Source organism: Vipera ursinii, assembly GCF_947247035.1.
Source record: "Vipera ursinii genome assembly, chromosome: 13".
Lineage (NCBI taxonomy): Eukaryota > Metazoa > Chordata > Lepidosauria > Squamata > Viperidae > Vipera > Vipera ursinii.
This window is the reverse complement of record NC_139526.1, coordinates 16,182,530-16,203,018: the sequence shown is the minus strand read 5'-3', so window position 1 is coordinate 16,203,018 and position 20,489 is coordinate 16,182,530. Positions and strand designations below refer to the sequence as shown.

Genomic DNA, 20,489 nt, shown 5'->3' with positions numbered 1-20,489 from the left:
CCAAGAAGCCTGAATTGTTCCTCCATAGGTTGAGATACTTTCATTCTGTACTGAAGAGTAAATCCAGTCACGTTTGCAATGGCAGCCACCATATCTGCTTAGTGTGATTTTGCCGTTGCTGCTACCACCACCGCTGCTGCCCTTTGGCTCCAGACAATTGCAGGCCGTCCTCAGCTTACAGCAGTTTCTTTAGTGACTCTTCAGAGTTACAACAGCACTGTCAAAAGGGACCTCTGACCGTTTTTTCACACTTAACAACCATTGCAGCATCCCCAGGGTCACATGATCAAAATTCGTATCCTTGGCAAGTGGCATGTGCTTAATGACGGTTGCAGCGTCCCGGGGATGTGATCCTCTTTTGCGACCTTCTGCTAAGCCAATCCAAAGGGGAAGCCAGATAGCAACCGTGGCGATAAAGGTTGTAAAATGGGGCAAAACTCGCCTAGCAAATGTCTCGCTTAGCAACAGAAATTGTGGGCTGAGTTGTGTCCGTAAGTCAAGGATTACTGTACTCTCTCTGACAGCCGTAGTTGTCCAACATCACACCAAATACAAAATCACTACTGCTCAGCTCTGCTTCCAGTTCATTCTCAACTGGGCACATCCCAGAGTGAACAAAATTTCTTCTTTGAAGCTCTTAACGACTCTGCTTAGCTAACAGCAGTCTCCATGGAGACAAAGAGAAATTCAAACTCCGGGGACCCAACTGTACATCATTAACAAAAGCAGTTATATGTATATTTGCATGTTTTGCACCCAGAGGTCCAAGAAGGAAGGAGTGAACAGAAACATTTGAGGGATTTGCCCCCTTGGTTTTACGTGGCTTGTCACTGACAATCTTCTTTCATAGCATTGGGCTCCCATTTTTATATTCTGAATTACGTTCTGTGTTTTTTCCGCATGTTTAATTTGGCTGGCATTGAACCTTGCAGTAAACACTCTACATACCCTGATCTCTGTGGTAGCTGGAAATAAAAAGCTCAGATTTTCTGGCTATGGTGGCCCTTACTCCATTATCCCTTGAATTAAGGAAAATACTACCTATGGTACAATTCTCAGAGCAATGTTGAAAACAAGTCTGTCGTCTTTAGAGGTTTATCTAGCCATATAAATGAGCTGTTCTCTTTTCAAACTCTAGTTGAAAAGTTATAAAAAAGGAGAAGAAAATTGAGCTCATAAGACGTAAATGTACCATTAGAGCTCCTTTGGAAAAGCAGATCAGGCAGCTTCCTTATCTTTCAGCAAGGCATTAAAAAATTTTCCAATAGTACCGTAAGAATCTTGAACCCTGAAGGAACTTTGTTCCATATTTCAAACATTAGCAACTCTTACAATCTCCGTAACCATCTGGTAGCAAATTAACCCAGGTCAAAATCCCTTTACCTCTTTTGAACAAGTGTGCCAACAAGGGCAAGGATGCTAAATCTGGGAAATTAAGATTCCAGTCTCTATCCAACTCTTGACAATTATGAAACAGCTACAATTTCTTACCATTTGTTCACCACCGTCCTAAGCTTGAACAGTCACTGAAGGAGTGGTTGTTAAGTGAGCCACCACTGTAGGAATATGAGTGCAGGAATCCACCACTTTCTCTGGGGAAAAAAATCTCAGTGTGGTTAATATACTAACCATATAACGTAGATAACTCAGTCTTGGAAAATCCTAGTAGACTTTTCAAAATCTGCATTCTAGCATCCAGATAACTTTAGAGTGTAAACTCATTTTTCTGCTTAAGGAACTGAGTTATGAATGCTCTCATTCCTGGCAAATGGGTGGCTGGATAAGAGACCCCAAACTGGAATGAAAAGAGACTTACAATGATGGTTTGTTGTGTGCAGGCTATCATAAGAGGCGATCTCAATGGTTGCTTCCAGGATGTGAATTAATAAAATAGTTTAATCACAGGCTAAAGAATCAAGTTTGATGCATATTAGGCTGATTATCCAGGATGACTTGTATAAGGCCTTTATACAAATATAAAGAGAGAAAAAAATACGTAAGGGGAAAACATGTCAGTGATTATGTGATTTGATGGTGGATGTGTAATAGAATCTGCTTCTGTCGCTATTTTCATATTTTTATAAAAATCTTCACAAGGATTTTTTTTTGCATTCAACTTTCAAATGTCAGTTACACCATTTTTATACTAGAGAGTTTTGTGGTAACTGACACTGCTATCTTTTGTTTATTTACTTTTAAATATTACTGCAGAGTCACTTTGATTTGTAGCCAGGTTGCAGACTGGAGCATACATTGAGATCTATAAGAAATGCTCTTGTTTTAAACAACACTGAAGCTTTATTTTAGGGTATAACATTCAGATAATCATATTGTAAGGCTCTTGACATTCATCCACCCATTATATTGCTATAGCAACAGTTCACTGGGATGGGTTATATAAGCAAGAACTGCATTCTATGCTATATAGTTAAATGATGTTTTTCATTTTAAAATCCCTTCCCATCTCATTATATGATGAGAGAGGGATGTATGTGTATGAAATTAAGATAAACCTTCCCATTCATCTTTTACATTAATGAACAATTTTACCTGTTAACTCTAGTGTGCATAAGTTATTTTATAAGCAAAAGCAATTCCACACGAAGATTGTATTTTTTTTAAAAAAAAACACCTAATCTGCTTTAAAGCCAAACCTCGTATTGAAGCACAGTTATTGGGCGAACAGCCTTTTCACATAAGAAGTGTACATTTTAAGATGCTATGAGACACGGGTGTCCTTCCCTAGCCCAGTCCCAGATACATTACTAAATCTGCCAATTAATGATGGGAACTACTTTTATTAAAATTCCTGTTTGATACCTGGATTTCCAATTTAATCTAGTGGAGTTACTCATTTCAGTTTCAGCAATGGACTAGAGCATTTATTTGTAAATTGTGAAAGAACAGTACTAAGCAGCCATTTAACCAATGAAAGTTTTGAAATTTTTGTTCTTAATTCGGTTTGACTTAGTAGAGCATCAGACTTAGTTAAATTAGAATACGGAGATGATACAAGATCACAGTCGCATGTCTTAATCTACTCTTCCAATCATGTGTCATTCAATAGTTAAGGAAAATAGAGATATCCTCATTGTAAAGGGGTTTGTTAATCTTATTTTAAAATTTAGTAGCCTTTGGGAGGCTTTTCCTAATGAAAATAGATGTTCAGTTTTCTTTGTGTTAAAAGATATATTGCTCACTGGCAAATTGGAGGTCTGTTAATTATTAGAATACATAGGCAACCCTTTTTGAAGCTTATGACTAGCCTTGATGTATACCTAAAATTGCATGGCTTTTTAGATTTAGCATGTATACCATTCAGGACTACCAGATAATTCTTGATTTAAAATTTGTTTTTAGAGATTTGAGATTTAGCTCTCTCACATGGCATAGAAACAATGCAATCCACTATTTCTATCTTTCCTTAACACGATGGAATTTTTTTGAGGCTTGCAGAAAAAGGTATGTCCAAGCACAAAATAATTCTATAGAAGTTTCTCCACTTATTCTTACTCTCTGCAGGCTGATGAACGTAAATCGTGACATAGAATCGATTTTCACAGGGAATGCAAATTGGCTGCTGAGAAATATTTTCATATCATTGGTTGTGTTGGGGACTCGTACCTCAGAATATCTGTAATAATTTAACCAGGATGTTTTTTAAGCGTTGCTGCTTGTCTGAGGCTTGGCAATAGACCTATAAAAATCGTAACATTTGTCATGTGATAATAGTCCAAGTTGCTAATAAGGAGAGGTTAATTGTAGACAATTCTTTATTTAGTTATAAAAAAATGTTTCTTTTTCTCCATCCCTTCCCCTTCTGCAGCCATAGACCTTTTGTATGGGGGTATATACTGCTTTATGTGTCAAGATTACATATATGACAAAGATATGGAACAAATTGCCAAAGAAGAACAGCGGAAAGCTTGGAAACTACAAGGTTTGGTTTTCTTTAAGTATCTGCCTGAAAGAAGTTTTCATTTTGAGTCGTTCCTAGCCCTTTTGTTCTTGTAAAACAAAAATAATCAAACTTTAAGGAACGTTTTGGGAGAGAGAGAGAGAGAGATGTACAGATATTTCTCTTCAGGAGTTAAACTGAACACATCACGAAAGCGTAGCCAAATTAAGTGTAGAAAGAATATTTCAGTAAAAAAAAAACTTTCTTCCCTTGTGTTAATAATAAAGCAGAGTATTCAGGTCCTTTTGGAACATACTAGGCAAAAAACCCCAACCCCTAAATTCTTCACACAAAACACCACGCTTTCCTTAGGCAGTTACTGCCTAGACTCTGCCAGCTTAACAAAAATGTCACCTTGTTTGCACATACATTATGTAGATGTGTAGATACACAAATATATGTACACACATTTGTTTTGTTATTCAGTTTTCTTTCCCTAATTCTTTTCTTTTTTAGCCTTCACCCCAACCATGATTTCTCACTACCAGTGTACAATGACAGGTAAGAAGTGTGAGCTGGCGACACATTTCACTCGCAAAGTGTCCCTTTGCTGATTATCTGCCATTATCTGACAGAATTTGCATTGTTTTCATATTGTAAAGAATGTATTTTGTGATCCAGGAACCCTCAGTTTGCTGTATATACCTGTACACCGCCCTGAGTCCTTCGGGAGAAGGGCGGTATAAAAATTTAATAAATATAAAATATATATATATAAATATATATTGTTTCTCTAGTAAAACGAGGCATTTTACAGCACACTTTTTCAACCTGCAGCCTTTTCAATGGTTGGGAGGGCTGTTTTAACCGTTAGGTATCTAAAGTTGAATAAAACATTTTTTTTCTTCCAAATTAAAATAAATAGTTGATAATTATGTAAGTCCCTGTTCTGTAAATATTTGTCCATGTATTTAACGACGTGTCTATTGTTTGCTTCTTACTTACATAAGCTTGTTTCTGCCATTAGCACTAATCCGAACAAATACGTATGCAAATTCATCTTGATATGCCATGTCTAGTACATGCTTACTGTGTATAGTGGATATAATTTCTTGAGATCTTCTTTAATCCACCCCTCCGGTTGATCTGTGCTAAATCCTTTCCCTTCATGCCAGTTGTTTCTGCATTCTAGTTTTATAAGGTTTCAAAAAGTTAAACCAGTGGGTCCTTTGAAAGAGCCAATGGGTTTCTTGCAAAAGCTCAGTTTTTGAAAAGCTTTGCCGAAGACCCTAGCTGAGTCATTTTATCTGTCTATGTAACAGTGCCTCATTCATCTTTGCAAAGGGAATTTCATAGTTGATTTGTTTATAGCTACTCCATCCAATATTTCATGGAAATCTACTTTATTTCCTGTAAGGTATTTTCCTTTTGGTGTTTAGAATATTAGCTTAGTAGTAATAGAAAAGCACAGGAGATTCTTGTTATTTGAGGTCCCCCTCCCTTTGTGTGTGTGTGTGTGTGTGTGTGTGTGTGTGTGTGTGTGTGTGTGACATTGTAGAATGTTATATCTGGTGAAGATCATCTATAAGAACATCTATCTCTAATTTGCACGGTCATATATAGAATTGGCCACCTAATGAGAAGGAAGGACTCACTGGAGAAGAGCCTCATGCTGGGAAAGGTTGAGGGCAAGAGAAGAAGGGGACGACAGAGAATGAGGTGGCTGGATGGAGTCACTGAAGCAGGAGGCGTGAGCTTAAATGGACTTCAGAAGATGGTAGAGGACAGGAAGGCCTGGAGGAACGTTGTCCATGGGGTTACGATGGGTCAGACACGACTTCGCAGCTAACAAATCTAGAATTGGATTGTTAGTGTATTAAACTGAAAATTTAAATGTCCAATCAGTTTATTAATCTGTTTTACTCGCAACATCTCTGATTATAATAATTAGATTCAGAAAGCCACCAAGATGACCCATTTCTCCCCTTTCTTCAAATAGTTATCTCTTCCAAGCAGACTCATATACAGTGTGCATGGCACACACACACACACACACCCCTGCATACATGTAGATATACACACATATTTAGTCTCATGGACAGATGACAATCATTTGTTTTTGAGCAACAGATTGTTAAGGAAAACCTACAACAAGGATCCAAAGACCTGTTTATATTATACTCAGTGGATATGTAATTGCCCAGTAGAATAGTTACTTTTCTTTTCGGACTTTCCTTTAAAACTGTTCACTCTAAAAACAGACTTTTCCAGACTCAGGAGCTATTCTTTCAGGCAGATAAGCTTCAGCAGTCTTACAGAATTAATTGCAAAGTTCTTTGGCTCTCAGCCTATATAATTTATGGTCCAGATTGCAGAGACAGACTGAGGGGGGGGGGATATTAGTTTTTACATACTAAGGAAATGGTTTGAATATCGTCCACATTGTGTCGGTTCTACACATCACCTTTTCAAAATAGCACACAGCTGCCTAATGAATTGGATTATTTATTTTTTGCTGTTGTCATCATATTTTTAAAGTATCTCCACTCAAAGGTCATGCTTCAGGGATGGCTTCTCTGACAGCATAGCTGTCTTAACTCAAAAGAACAACCAATACGAAGGGCAAACTGCTATTGTGTTTTTAATTTAAAAGTATCTTCATCCGCTGTTAGTAATAAGAAAAGGAGAGGAAATTGTTACTTTAAAATGCCAACACAGTCCAAGCAATAAGTCTTGGATGTTTTTAACACACATTTGTGGGAACATATTTAGAAGGTCAGAACTGCAGAGGAAATAAATAGGGCAACCTATTTAATGAATGGTGCAGTTTGCATTGCAAAGTATCCTGATAGCTGCAAGCAGTCTTCTGAAATATAGTCCTGTATTTCTTTTCATTATCCAGGTATTGGAGAGAAGTATTCAACGTGGGAGCCAACCAAACGAGAGTTAGAGCTGCTTCGACATAACCCCAAGCGACGAAAAATAACTACAAATTGTACCATAGGTAAGGGAGAATTGCATACCTCACATAATTCTGCAGTCATCTGCAGAATTACAGGTAGTCCTTGCTTACCAACCATTCGTTCAGTGACCATTTGAGGTTATGGCGCCGCTAAAAAAAACCCAAAACTTTACAGACCATTTATGACTTTTGCAGCATCTCTCAGTCACGTGGTTGCCATTACAATCAGTATGCCTTTGTCTGTGTCTGACGTTTCTTCCTTTCTTTTCCCTTTTGCAGAGCAAGAAAAACTTGAGAGAAAGGGATTGCAAGAGAGTAAGCTGTTTCCTCTTCTGTACATCAAAAGCAATGTGATCATACTAGCGGCCCAGGGCTGGGGGCCACAGGTGTACTACACAAGCTTACAGTACTCTCTTGAAACCTGTTTCTCTCCAGTCTCTCCACTCTGCCAGGAAGCAGGAAAGCAAGAGGTTTCTGTAGTCTCCTTTGGATGATCCTTTCTCTTTGCTGGTGCAATCACACTGATGTGCAGAAGAGCACACACCTTACCTTCTTGAAATCGTCCTCTCCAGTCTCTCTGCTCTGCAAACGAGGGAGATACAAAATGAGATTTCTGTAGGCAATCTCTCCCCCCTTTGTGGAGCAGCGAGATGGAAGAGAGATTTCAAAGGCTGTGGCGCATCGCATTGCTTTTCATGTGTACAAGAGAGTAAGCAAGCCAAGACGCAACAGCTTTCTCAAGTTGAAAGGGTTAGGGTTAGCAGGCAAAGGCAGGCCAAAGGTATGAAACTGAGTAGCCCTTTATCTCTTTCCTGCCAGAAACCACAGTCTTCATCATGGAATTTCCAATTGCTGGTCCTAATTAGGGTCGTTAAGCGAGGACTATCAATATTCATGCTTCATTAGTCTTTTTACGTTCTGATTTCCTATTTATTGCACTTTGACTTCCCTGTATCAAAATATTGATATAGACCATCCCCATGTGAAGCTGGAGACTTGGATATTGTTAATACTTTGAAGGGAGTCAGTTTTGTCTTTGTTGCTTATCATTTTGGTAATACTTACCTATTTGTCTCTTTTCTCTCTCCTATTTTATGATCCTTTTGCCCTGTTTCTGAATGATAAACTATCTTTCATTCTTTCACCTTTTATTCAGGCTGACATATTTTCGTTGCTCAGATGGTTTGTTGTTACTTTATCAATGTATTCTTTCCCAAAGAATAAACCCGAGAAAAGGACAAAACCCACCCTTCCTTCCTTCCTTCCTTCCTTCCTTCCTTCCTTCCTTCCTTCCTTCCTTCCTTCCTTCCTTCCTGTTTCCTGCATTTTAATTTCTATTTTCAAAAAGTTGTTCCATCCATCCAATACCTAATTATAAGAAAAACTCAAGGCTTCCTTCATATTTCATCCAATCTCTCTCTTGTGTTGCTGTTCTTATTTTTCTGCATAAATTCTTTGTGGGCAGGGTGGGTTTTTAATTCTTCTTGGGTGTAACAGTTGTTGGCATTATACACTTTCAAACTACAGTAAGGGTATACATTCAGTTTTTCTCATGCTTCTGCAACTTTGGAATCCAGATGTCATAAAAGTACTACAGCCTTGGAGTTGGGTGGATGCCAGTTCTGAAGAACTGGAAATTTAGACTGGAAAACAAATGTTAAAGAAACTCAGTGTCCTGGGGAAATGGCTTACGAAGCTGTGTCTGTATGCTGAAAATGATGAGAAGTTGGTGGAAACGGTTCATTTCATATGTTACTAGGACACTGTAGGACAGAGTTTTCTACAAAATGTTCCACTATTGTAAAAAAAAAAAAAGTCCAGCCATGTGTCAATGAAACAACTTTGCTTGTTTGTTCTGTTGGCTGTTTTGACTTTTGTTGAAAAGGTTTCTAGCTTTCCTTAAAGTAGAAATCTCTACAGTCAGGAACGTGTGCTGAGGTGAAGAATCCAGAATGAAAAGGATAAGAGGAATAACAATTCTTCATTCTTCTGTCTGCAAAATATTTAATCATTTCTCAGCTTTTGTGTTATCTTTGTGCCAGTTGCACATTTTACTTGAATGAAACTTGGAGTTATATCAGTAAATATGGTTTGCATGATTTTTTTTTATTTATAGGAATCAAGCAAGCACACTTGAGATAAATTGCTTATATTTTCACCGTCCTCTGTGACCAGTTAAACTGTCCAGGATACCCCATCCTGGGTGGTTCCCTACCCCTAAAAACTGTTCCTCCCCCCACATTGGTATCTTACTGAATTCATTCAGGAATACACACCAGCTATCAAACTCCATCAACATCCTTAGAACTTATGGGGTTTCCTTTAAAACTGGTTGAATATTTCCCAGCAATTCAGACGTTTAATAATAATAATAATAATAAATGTAAGCCTTTATCATTGGTCCTTTAGAGTTATTTGAGAGTGTCAAGAAGTATTTAGTTTGCTTGTTTGGAGTCTGTAGGCATGAAAGATCAAGTAGATAGTATATACACACCGATTATTTGGTTAGGCACACAGGTAGTCCTCGACTTACAACTGTCTGAAAAAAGTTGAGTTATGACCGTTGCTAGGGTCACATGATCAAAAATTTGGGTGCTTGGCAACTGACTCGTAATTTTGACGGTTGCAGTGTTCCAGGGTCACGTGATCCCCATTTTGGGACCTTCTGACGAGCGACGCTTAAAAGGCTGCGTTGCTAATTTAAGAACTGCAGCCCTTCACTTACAAATGTGGCAAGAAAAGTCGCAAAACGGGGCAAAACTCACCGAGCAACCATCTCACTTAGCAGCTCGGCTGTGGTTGCAAATTAAGGATTACCTGTACACAGATGTTTCAGCCAAATTTCTAATCCCGTCTTAAGTAAAAGTAACAGTTGTAGCCTAGGCAACTTACCCTGTGATTTAAAGCTGAGGAGGCAGAATAGGAATGCATGGATACCACCGTAGAATTAAGTAGGACATGGGCTTCTCTAGAGGGTTAGCTTACACTGAAACGGTCTGACATTAGGAGTGAATAGAAAGTTGGCAAAGTTTGTTGATAACCCCAACTTTTTCAGGATAGTGAAAACTTAAATCGGATTCACAAGACTCTCCCCAAACTGGGTGAATGGGCAGCAAAATGGCAAATGCAATTCAATGTAAGTAAGCTTAAAGTGATGCACATGGGAGCCAAAAAATTACTTTCACACATAATTAAGGGGCTAATTTGACTTTCTAATCATCAGGGGGATTTGGGGATCATGGCAGACGGGAACATACTGTTCCAGCGTACAGCGGCTGTGGAAAAGCCCCCCTTCCCTGTTTATGATGAACATTCGAATAACCTTGTTACATATTCAGGAAAACTTGTAGTGTGATCACTTGGAACATGCGCTGTTCTGACATACTTTCATCAGATTTGTGGAAATAGGAAACGGGCAATATCGGAAGTCTGGAACAATTTCCTTATAAAAATAAACTATGGCCAGGAGCATTTTAATTGAAGAGGGATGAGGGATTGAAGTTACCTAGGAAGAGATAGATATTTCTTTTGTAAGAATTTCATGCAGTGAACTGAACAAACGGGAAATTCTGGAGTAAGAAAAGTATTATGTAAAGTGTATATTGTTGTAAACTACCATAGGACCCTGATAATCATAGCAAGCTGAGTAAATAGAGAAATAATTCACATTATTTATAACTTTTTGAGGCCTGTTGACCACAAAATCTGTTAATAATATATCAGTGTGTATAAAAGGATGCATACTGACTTCTGCTCAATACAGCTGATTGCAAATTTTTAAAATAGGTTCTGCATATAACACTCTGAATAACCTCTGGCTTCTGATTCAAGACATTACTGTTCTGCTCTTGTCATATCAACCTTATTTGGAATCAGAAGCCTGATAATGTTTTAAGTAGATTAGTTTCAAATGCTTTCTAATTAAAAGGGAAAAAAACAAAAAATAAAATAAAAAATCCCCAGGTTCATTCTTTCTATTGTGCTGTATCTTATTCATGTGGTGTAAATGAGCACATCAGATTAATTTCAGATGCCAGGGATGTACGCATGGGGCTGGTTAATGCAGGGTGTTGTGTGTATGTGTTTTTTTTACTCTTTCCTTGCACAGCTTGTATTTTTTTATCCTTCTCTTTTTCCCTCTCTTAAGAACAGTCTTCCTGAACAGCCTGAGGTATTAGAAAGAACTGATTAGCATATGAAGTTACTTTGTGACTGAAGACTTATTTTTTTTCATAATAGGCAGAATTAGGCTTCCCAAGTACAGGGGTAATTAGCTAAAGCCACCTGGGATCCTCATTTGTTACACTGCCAAAAGGAAAAAAAAAGCAGAGGAACAACCTCTTTTTTTAAAAAAAAATAATAATAGAGGGAAATGGAGTGGGGTGGGCCAACTGTTTTCAGGAAATAAAAGGAGGGATGGGAAGAGATGCCACTGACAATAGCGACAGAACAGTGGCAGGTGTCTTTTGCAGCTGTGTGACATTTGGCAGCATGACCTGGGGTAGGAAAACACGAGTGGAATAAATATTGTAATAGTTCTTCAGCCTAAACGTGGCACCGAGAAGGTTGTGTATGCTGAAAAGTAATTAAGACATTAGTTCTGGTTCTCTGGCCAACATCCAGAAACATTGCTTGAGCCTTCAATATTATGTAAACGAAGCCTGAGTGTCTGTGCACGAGGAACAGAGGTGATGGGGAGGATGTTGAAAATTGCATGAATGAATACTTTAATGACTACTTTTTAGACTAGCTGGTTGATGAACTGGGGCGCAAAAAAAAAATCAGCACTGGCTTACTTTAAACTTGAGAAAGCAAGGGTAGGCTTTGTTATAGCTTTTGTTGAAATGTAGTGGTCTCTAAAAACCCATGGTTTTAAGTGGATTTCTGTTCATTATGATGAACATAATTCAGAAGCGGTGTTCTGTCTACACGAGACAGAATGTAAATGAAACCCTCTCCGTTACTTAAAAATGGAAAGGGTTCTTGCTGGACCAGGGGTGTCAAACTCGCAATGTCACGTGATGTGTTGTGACATATCGCGACTTTTCCCCCACAAATGGGGTGGGCGCGGTTTCGCCATGGTGCATGTGGCCTGTGTGGGCCGGCAGTTTGATACCCCTGTGCTAAACGAACCTCTTTGAATCTAATACCAATTAACTGTCTTGTTTTCAGTTTACTAAGATCAGCAGGGGAAAAAAAATCTCTGCAGGTAGATTCTTCCCAATTTAACTGGCTTTTAGGAAACCATCTGAATCCCCTATCTAAATTGTTTCTAATAATACCAGAAGCCCATCCATTTAAAATATTTGCGTGTCAATCCAATTGTACCGTTCCTATTTTAACTCCCTTCTGAATTAACCCCCTTCTGTCTAACTTCCCAATAGAATGGACCGATGAAAGAATCGCGTTCATTGTTTTTATACCCGCGTAAGTCACAAAAATCTTAACAACGCCCCCCCCTCCTCTTTTCCAGTGTCTTTTTTCTAATTTGAAAAATGCAGAATCATGACCTTGGTGTAGTCTGTGGTTTGTCCTTTCACTTATAATTCTAAATTCTAAAACCTGGGGCCTCCTTTCCTTCTGGTACTCGATTCACATAGTCATGAGAAAATGTGAAGCTTTGCTGTGTATTTTTTTTCTTTTCTTTCTTTTTATTTATTTATTTATTTTATTTTATTTTAATTCCATTTATATCCCGCCCTTCTCCAAAGACTCAGGGTGGCTTACAAGCTTAGCAGTAGCCTTCATTCTATGTATATGCCTGCTTATTAGGGCTTTCACACACACCCCAAGCGGCATTATTACAAAGTCAGCTTATTGCCCCCAACAATCTGGGTCCTCATTTTACCTACCTCGGAAGGATGGAAGGCTGAGTCAACCTTGAGCCTGGTGGGACGCGAACCTGCACTAATTGCAGGCAGCTGGTGTTACTTAAGGAGGCATCAGCCCACTGCTCCACCAAGGCTCTTTTCCCCCTTCCTTTCCACCCCCTTCTGCACACTCCCCAGAAGGCATGTGCAGAAACTGCCAGCATGCTTTTCTGAAATCTGGCTGCTCCAGGAGGCTCAATTGTACCAGCCATCTGTGGGAGAAGAATCGCACAGCTGCTTCAGAGTTCTCGAGAGGTTGGCGGGCAACATCGACTTTCGATCAAACGAAACCCCCCCCCAGATTTGCTGCCCAACAGGCTGCATCTAATCTGGTGATCGGGATGCAGTTCCCTTAAGTGGCACTCGTAGGTCTGGGGTGAACATGTGACTTAGTGACGCTGCTTGCCGCTTTCCCACTTACGAGATGAAGTGATAAATCAGAACTTGGCTAATAAGCCGTAGGGAGCATGTGGAAGGGATGCCAAGTTGATCTAAGAATTTGCCGCCTTCCGAATGAGTGCTTCATTTTTCAAGGATTCCTCTTCCCATTTAATAGATGGGAATATTAAAAACTCATTCCTTTTCTATTGTTCTATCTTGGGGGTTTTTTCTGTTTGCTTTTTCACCAACACAGAGAATAAACCGTTGAGTTTGACACTCACTCGCTGAAGACATCCTGACAGGAAAAACTATAATGTCGGTGCTGCCCTTAGTTAGGTTGATGTGTTTCAGTTTTCTGGGTTTCCAAAAAAATTCTTTCGGGAGCTGTTGTCTCATATACTGGAAAGAAATTAAGAAACTTTCCAGTTTCTTTTATTTTGGGAGTATTTAAGCCGATCTAACAAATCTTGCATAATTAACAGGGAAACAAAAAAGAGAAGAATGTGTCTGCTTAGACATGTTGCCTTACAATATTTTCCTCTTGGAGACCTATTCAGTTCCTTAGTATGGCTTTTTATAAATAAATAGGTACATAACTATAAGAGGATCGAATCCTACTAGATGTTGCAGTGATAGTTATGCTTGCTCGCGGATTCCGAAATTACTATTTAGAAGGTTCCTCTGAAGGAAATCATTGCTGAAAAGTCTTAGCCATCCCATACGATCAGCAGTTTAAAACCCAGCTCTTTGAGGCAGATAGTTTCATTAAACCACTGAAATTTCTCTGTGAGATATAGGTGACTCATAGGAGCATATGTGCATGTCTTCAATTATCTGAAGACAAAACTTCAAAGACGAACTTAACTGCGCTGTGTCCGTTTTTGATTATGCTTAATGAGTTACTGGTTAGTTAAATTTGGCTGGCAGGAAAGTCTTGCATCTAAAATAAGACTCCACTGCGCATTTCTAGTTGAGATTACTTGGCTTTGACCAATTCGTAGGGGCTTGGGTTTTCCTTTTCCTACCAAGAAGATCAGCTCCAGAAAACTGTTTTATTTCAAAAGTAAATCACGTGCATTTCTCCACTCCACCCTGGGTCTTCTTCTCCGTTGCTACTGAATGTCTACTCTATACGGTCTAATAACTGGACGAGTCAGAGTCAGGAAATCGGATTCAACAGCTGTGTATAAACCTGCCAGCAATTAAAAAAGCAACTTTTTTTGCACACTGTTCCTCATGGTGGCCTTCCGTGTAGCAGTCTAGCCCTTTTCAAAGTGCTTCTTTCCATATGCACTGAACTACAACTTCCATGTAGTCCGACACATCTGGAGGGCCCTTAAATTGGGCAGCCTGGCCAAAAGATAAATTTGCAAGCCTCAGATCTCCACTTCATTGAAAATGTGCAGGGCAAGCTAAAAGATGTGATCTGTTGGTTTCCAGCTATTCTGTGCCATTGAGTATATGACACAGTCTCCACCAGCTGCTTTGCATGATTCAGCAAAGGATGTCTGTTGTGGGAAATACAATATAGGCATGGCTAAACCCTTTTTCGGCTCCAGATCACCGCTGTGATTGCTTCCAGTTAGCACTTTGCAAAATAGTTCTAATGACTTGCCTATTTTTCATAATTCGTGAAAGGAAGTCTTCCTTCAGGTTTATGAACGAATGCCATTGATAACGTTGCATTTGTGTGGTTGTGCATCAGATGTGTTCCTGGTATATTTAAGAAACTCAAAAGCCCCAAATACATTTGATTTGTTTGCTGGTTTGTATCGTGAGCTGCGATTGCATTTATTTAAATGCTGGCATTGGTAGCAGAAGCTGGCAAAACAGTAAGAGTGGGTGATTTTGCTTTGTTTTTATTATTGTAATGTTAATGAATGTTCTTCCATGCAGCTAAGCAGCATTAGTCCTTTTTTTTTTTTGCAGGCAGCTTTGTAAATATTTGAAAACATGTAAGGAACTCCATATCATAGTAGTGAAAGAGGAATGTGCTTTTCCAGCTGTGTTAGAATATTTAGGCTGATAGCTGTTAACTAATTGCTAGTTAAAGAATGAGAGCTACTGTATATATTGGGACTAATGTTTTAAATTAAGTTACTTGTCTGTAAAAGCTGAGTAGGATATTTGATTCTTTTCTTTTCTTTTTTTCAAACAAATCTGTGCCCTTTGCCAAGCTATCTGCAAGCTGGCTAGCTGGTAGAGATCGGCATGAACTATCGTTCTGTCTACATTTGTGGCCCCTGACTAAAACGTAAAGGAGTAAAGGACTCATAAAATTCCTATTGATTTATATACGCTTATAAGGTTTTTAGTTTGCACTGACAGAATATTTTAATGGCTTCGGATTTTATTTTTTTGTTTTTTTTTTTGTTTCAACAGTCTACTTGAAATACCCTGATAAAATATTCTGGTGTGTGTACTTTGTTTCAAATGTGAAGCAAAGCGCATTTTCTGTTTCTTTCTTACCCCAGTGCCCAAGGAACTGTTAAAGTGCACCAATACTCAGTGGTGGGAAGAGTAAGCATGATTGCTGGGCTTCTGGAAAATAATTAGAACATGGTCTGCTTAGAGTTGCCAAATTAGCTTTAAAAAAAAAGCTGCTGGCCATAGACAGCAAAATTGCCTTTCAGATTGGACATCTCCTTAGGACACTAGGACAGTTTCCCTGAAAATTACAGTAAATACCTTAAGTTAGCAGCTAAATAAATGTAAACTTACCTAGATCCTTGAATAAACACAGAGATCTAAAGGTGGGGGAACTTCTATAATCATAAATCACAGCAAAATGTATAATAGTTCCCCTTTCTTTTCAGAGTTGGTTATTTCTCACAATGTGTGTTGTTTATGGTGAGGGAATATAGCAACTAAAAACAGAAGAAGACCTTGTTTTAGTACCACCAGAAATGTAAGAATTGCATGGTGAATAATAATAATAATAATAATAATAATAATAATAATAATAATAATAATAAGAAGAAGAAGAAGAATAAGAAGAAGAAGAAGAAGAAGAAGAAGAAGAAGAAGAAGAAGAAGAAGAAGGAGGAGAAGGAGAAGGAGAAGGAGAAGGAGAAGAAGTTGGAAGGGACCTCGGAGGTCATCTAGTCCAACCCCCTGCTCAGGCAGGAAACCCTATACCACTTCAGGCAAATGGCCGTCCAGTCTCTTCTTAAAAACTTCCAGTGTTGGAGCATTCACCACCTCTGGAGGCAGGTGGTTCCACTGGTTAGTTGTTCTAACTGTCAGGAAATTTCTCCTTAGTTCTAGGTTGCTTCTCTCCTTGGTTAGTTTCCACCCGTTGCTTCTTGTCCTGCCTTCAGGCGCTTTGGAGAATAGCTTGACTCCCTCTTCTTTGGGGCAGCCCCTGAGATACTGGAACATTGCTATCATGTCACCCCTCATCCTTCTCTACATTTGACTAGACATCCCCAATTCCAGCAACCGTTCCTTATATGTTTTAGCCTCCAGTCCCCTGATCATCTTTTTTGCTCTTCTCTGTACTCTTTCCAGAGTCTCGACATCTGTTTTACATCGTGGTGACCAAAGCTGGATGCAGGATTCCAACTGTGGCCTTACCAAGGCCTTGTAAAGTGGTATTAACACTTGACATGCTTCCATACATACTAATATATAATATGTAGGGCTTGGTATTGTAAAAGCTATGGTCGCTGATAATGATCTTTTCTTCCCATTTTTTTGAAACATGAACTCTGTTGTGAATATATAAGAATATATAAGCAACATATGTTGAGTTACCAGGATGAAGGAGAAAAGAATTTATGTATGAACTGTATTTTGTCAGTTTAGTAGGAGTGAGTCTCATTTTCTAACGATGCCATCTGCACAGATTTAATTTTGGCTTCAGAACTCCAATCGAGTTAATATAAAATGTCTTTGTAAAATTCTCATTCTGTTGTAAAAATATGTGCCACACGAAATACATCTATATATCTCTTTCTTTTACCATTCAGAAAACGTCTAATTTCCACACTGTCCAGAGAAAATATCCAGATCTTTAAAGAGTAATTGAATACTTCTATACTCCAGTAAGAGTTCTGTGTGTCTAGGACGATAATTGAGGTTAAAATTGGCAATTTTAAAAAGGGATTTAAACATTTCACACTAAAAATGTTCCAACTGGAAAAGTATAGCTTAAACAAATGGGATTTGCTGTTGCAAACTGTTGCAAAATTTGTTGCAAACTGTTTCTATGAATGGGCCATAGAGATATATGCAGTTCTCATTTCTAGCTGAATGCTCAGTTTTAAAAACAGGAAATTGAAACTGCATCTCCCTGGCTGGTTGGTTTGTTTGTTTATTCATCACACCTCTGAAACCTCCTGACATCACAGCAGTTCTCTTGGAATATTCTCTGCCTGCGAGACAGTTTCACCTTAACTCTTTTCCTTTTGCTTTAATGTCTGAATTAAGAGCATCCAGCTTTCACTCCCTTCTTTTGCTTGTGCTATCAGCTCTGCAAGTGAAATTCCAAGGAATATCCATGGAACATCCTCCAATTCCAGCAAGCGTCTCCCCCTTTAGGTCTTTGTATCTTTGGCCCTCTTGTTTGGCACTTGCAGCCGCCTTACGTGGCACGATGCCTTTCATGCTTTCTTTTTCGTTTACAACTTTACAAGAATATTTTTAATCAGAGCAGTTGGGACTTCTTCAAAATACAGATAGGGCAGGAAGTGTGTTTCCTGAGCTTTTAAAGTTTGCAACTTGTGACTCTGACGTTACTATTGGAAGCAGTAATGGAAACATGTTGGAGAACTGGAGAATTCCTTGAACCTCTTGCTAATTCTTAATGAAACTATTTGATCAGCGGTTCCAACCCGACCGCGTTCTTAATCACTTGTGTCTCTTGATTCCTGGAAAAAGATTGGATTATTTTAATTACCTCTGTTGCAGAAAAACTCTGGTGATGCTTTTATCAATGCAGTTCTGGGACAACTCCCCTTCTTCCCAAAAATTTCCCAACCTGTCCTGGAGTCGTGAAATACCCACTTGCTCCAACATCCAGGTACCTACAAGGACTGTTCCTGCTTAGATTCCAGTTTTGTTCTTGGATGTTTATGTGGTGCCACCTGCCATTTATTTATTTAATTAGTTTTCTGTACCGCCCTATTCCCGAAGGACTCAGGGCGGTTTACAGGGCAACATATAAAAGGCAATATAAAATTAGGATAAAATAGAATTAAAATTAATTAAATTAATTATAACCCAAACAATTAAAACAATGTTTAAAAAGCTTAAAACCCCTTCAGTCCAGGCTTGATAGATCGAAAAGCCAGGTTTTCAGGTCCCGGCGAAACGAACGCAGATCGGGGCCGGTCCGGAGTTCCACAGGTAAATCATTCCAAAGGGCAGGCGCGCCCAGAGAGAACGCCCTCCCTCTGGGGATCACCCACCGGCACTCCCTGACCGGCGGCACCCTAAGGAGACCCTCTCTATGGGAGCGCACAGGACGATGGGAAGTTGATGCTGGCAGCAGGTGCTCCCTAAGATAATCCGGACCCATGCCATTTAGGGCTTTATAGGTCATCACCAGCACCATTATTCTTAGTCTTACTATTTCACCTTCTACATAAGACAGTAGCAGTAGAAATGTATTTCTTTCTGCACCCCATTTGGTAAATTGGTTAAAAACAGTGGGTGGGCTTATATACGAGGGTGTGTGGTAAATGCTTTATTTTAAATAAGGGAAACAATTTGATGCAAGATTACTGCAGACCTCCTCCAGTATTGATCTCCAGTGCTGTTGAGGGCTGCAGGGTTGAACTGCTTCCAGAAATTTTGGCAGAAAACCTGGCCAAGACTACGTAAAGTTAATGGCGCTGCATTTGCAAGCCACTGTTGCCTGTTTCCCCTTCCATTTTTGGCATTTGCTATACATCACATTTAGAGGTGCCCAACCTGCTGTTAATCGAGTTACATGCCATCGTCAAGAGAGCTTTTGTGCGATATTCCTTCTAATTCCACTTTTAGGAATTTCCCAGTGTGGAAATAGCATTTGGGGCTTAAATCGGAGCTCTTTCAAACTGCGGAACTTAAGACTTGTGGACTTCAACTGTTCTTTTCACCTCCACATTTGAGCCAAACAGATACCTGCTATGGTATTCCTTCACTTTTGGGGGAAAAGGTACAAGTTACAGCGCCAGATTCTGGCCTGTGTGACAGATGGGATAAGATTATGAGATTCAGTTTCACAATTGACTCTTGGATAGCTCACGAGGTACAAGGCCTAGTGTTGCAATGTTGCAGCAAAGTGCCCTTATTATTCTTCCAAAGTCCATCTAATCATTGTGTTCAAGGTTTTGATGTTACAGTGTAGCCCTCTGTGTTAATAGCGAGTCCAGGTTCAAGGAAATTCATCTGAATAACATGGTCTGCCTCCTCAAGAATTATAACCGTGAGGTTTTCCTACTGAAGCCTGGAGTTTGCATTGTTTTTGCAGGTGAAGCTTTGTGAGGCTATGCCATGGAACAGTTCTTCAAGTCTGGCTTATAACAACGATCCTACGTTTAGTTGGCTGTCACATGCACCGAAGACATTCCTCAGCTTCATTCTTATAGCATGACAATAATCGCTGGCCAACTTTAACTCTTGAAGTTTTCACCTCTGCCATTAGCATGCAAGGAAGACGCTCTGTTCCATAAACCTTCCAAGATTGGAGAATATCAATAATGTAACCTCGGTGTTCCTGTGAAAGGCCACGTTGGTTTGACAGCAATTTCTCCACCAATCATCCCTCATCAGTCCATCGGCTTTTCTCCCTACGAAACCTGTTGGTTGCTGTCACAGACTGTGCACTTTGTTCTTGAACCTACGAATCGCCTCTTGTTTGGTTCATCCTCTTTACATTTTTGGTCCAGGGATGCATAGCATTCACAATCCAAAACCTGCATTTGATGGTGAATTTCAATTGGAGGGACTCCTTTGCCAATCAAAAATTCAGTCCTGGCCTGTAACTTAATTCCCACCCATGAAAGTGAAAGAAGAGATGCTAAAAAACATATCCAAGCTTTGGAGATGCCAGGACTGCCACCTGTTGGTCACTTCCAGAACTGGATGGATTATTTTTCATTCAACCCTCTTGCATTTAATTTGTAATGTATGTTTCACTTCTCATTGTTTAGGGTTTTTTGTTTTTTAACATACAGGCGAGGCTAAAAATGCAGTTGTCCTTGCCTCTTTTCTCTATTTCTTAAATCAGAAATCAACGTGGTCTGCTGTTAACCTCCTTATTAAAACCTTGTCTTACTCCTATTGTCTTTTGTTGTTTCTTCCGCCACTTCTCATCGTTAAAGAGATACTCGTAACTGAAATCGGTGATAATAAAACTATAGTAGTTATGCCTCAGTTGCGGTTACAACAG

The 20,489-nt window shown here is 39.2% G+C and overlaps 1 protein-coding gene across 1 annotated transcript in view; it reads left to right on the top strand.

The window, feature by feature from the left end:
* USP22 (ubiquitin specific peptidase 22) overlaps window positions 1-20,489 on the top strand; it is a 44,183-nt gene that overhangs the window by 12,827 nt on the left and 10,867 nt on the right. Inside the window, exons 3-5 of the mRNA XM_083373099.1 lie at window positions 3,827-3,940; window positions 4,415-4,459; window positions 6,801-6,902. Coding sequence (XP_083229225.1) covers window positions 3,827-3,940; window positions 4,415-4,459; window positions 6,801-6,902 — 261 coding nt within the window. The remainder of the gene's footprint in view (window positions 1-3,826; window positions 3,941-4,414; window positions 4,460-6,800; window positions 6,903-20,489) is intronic.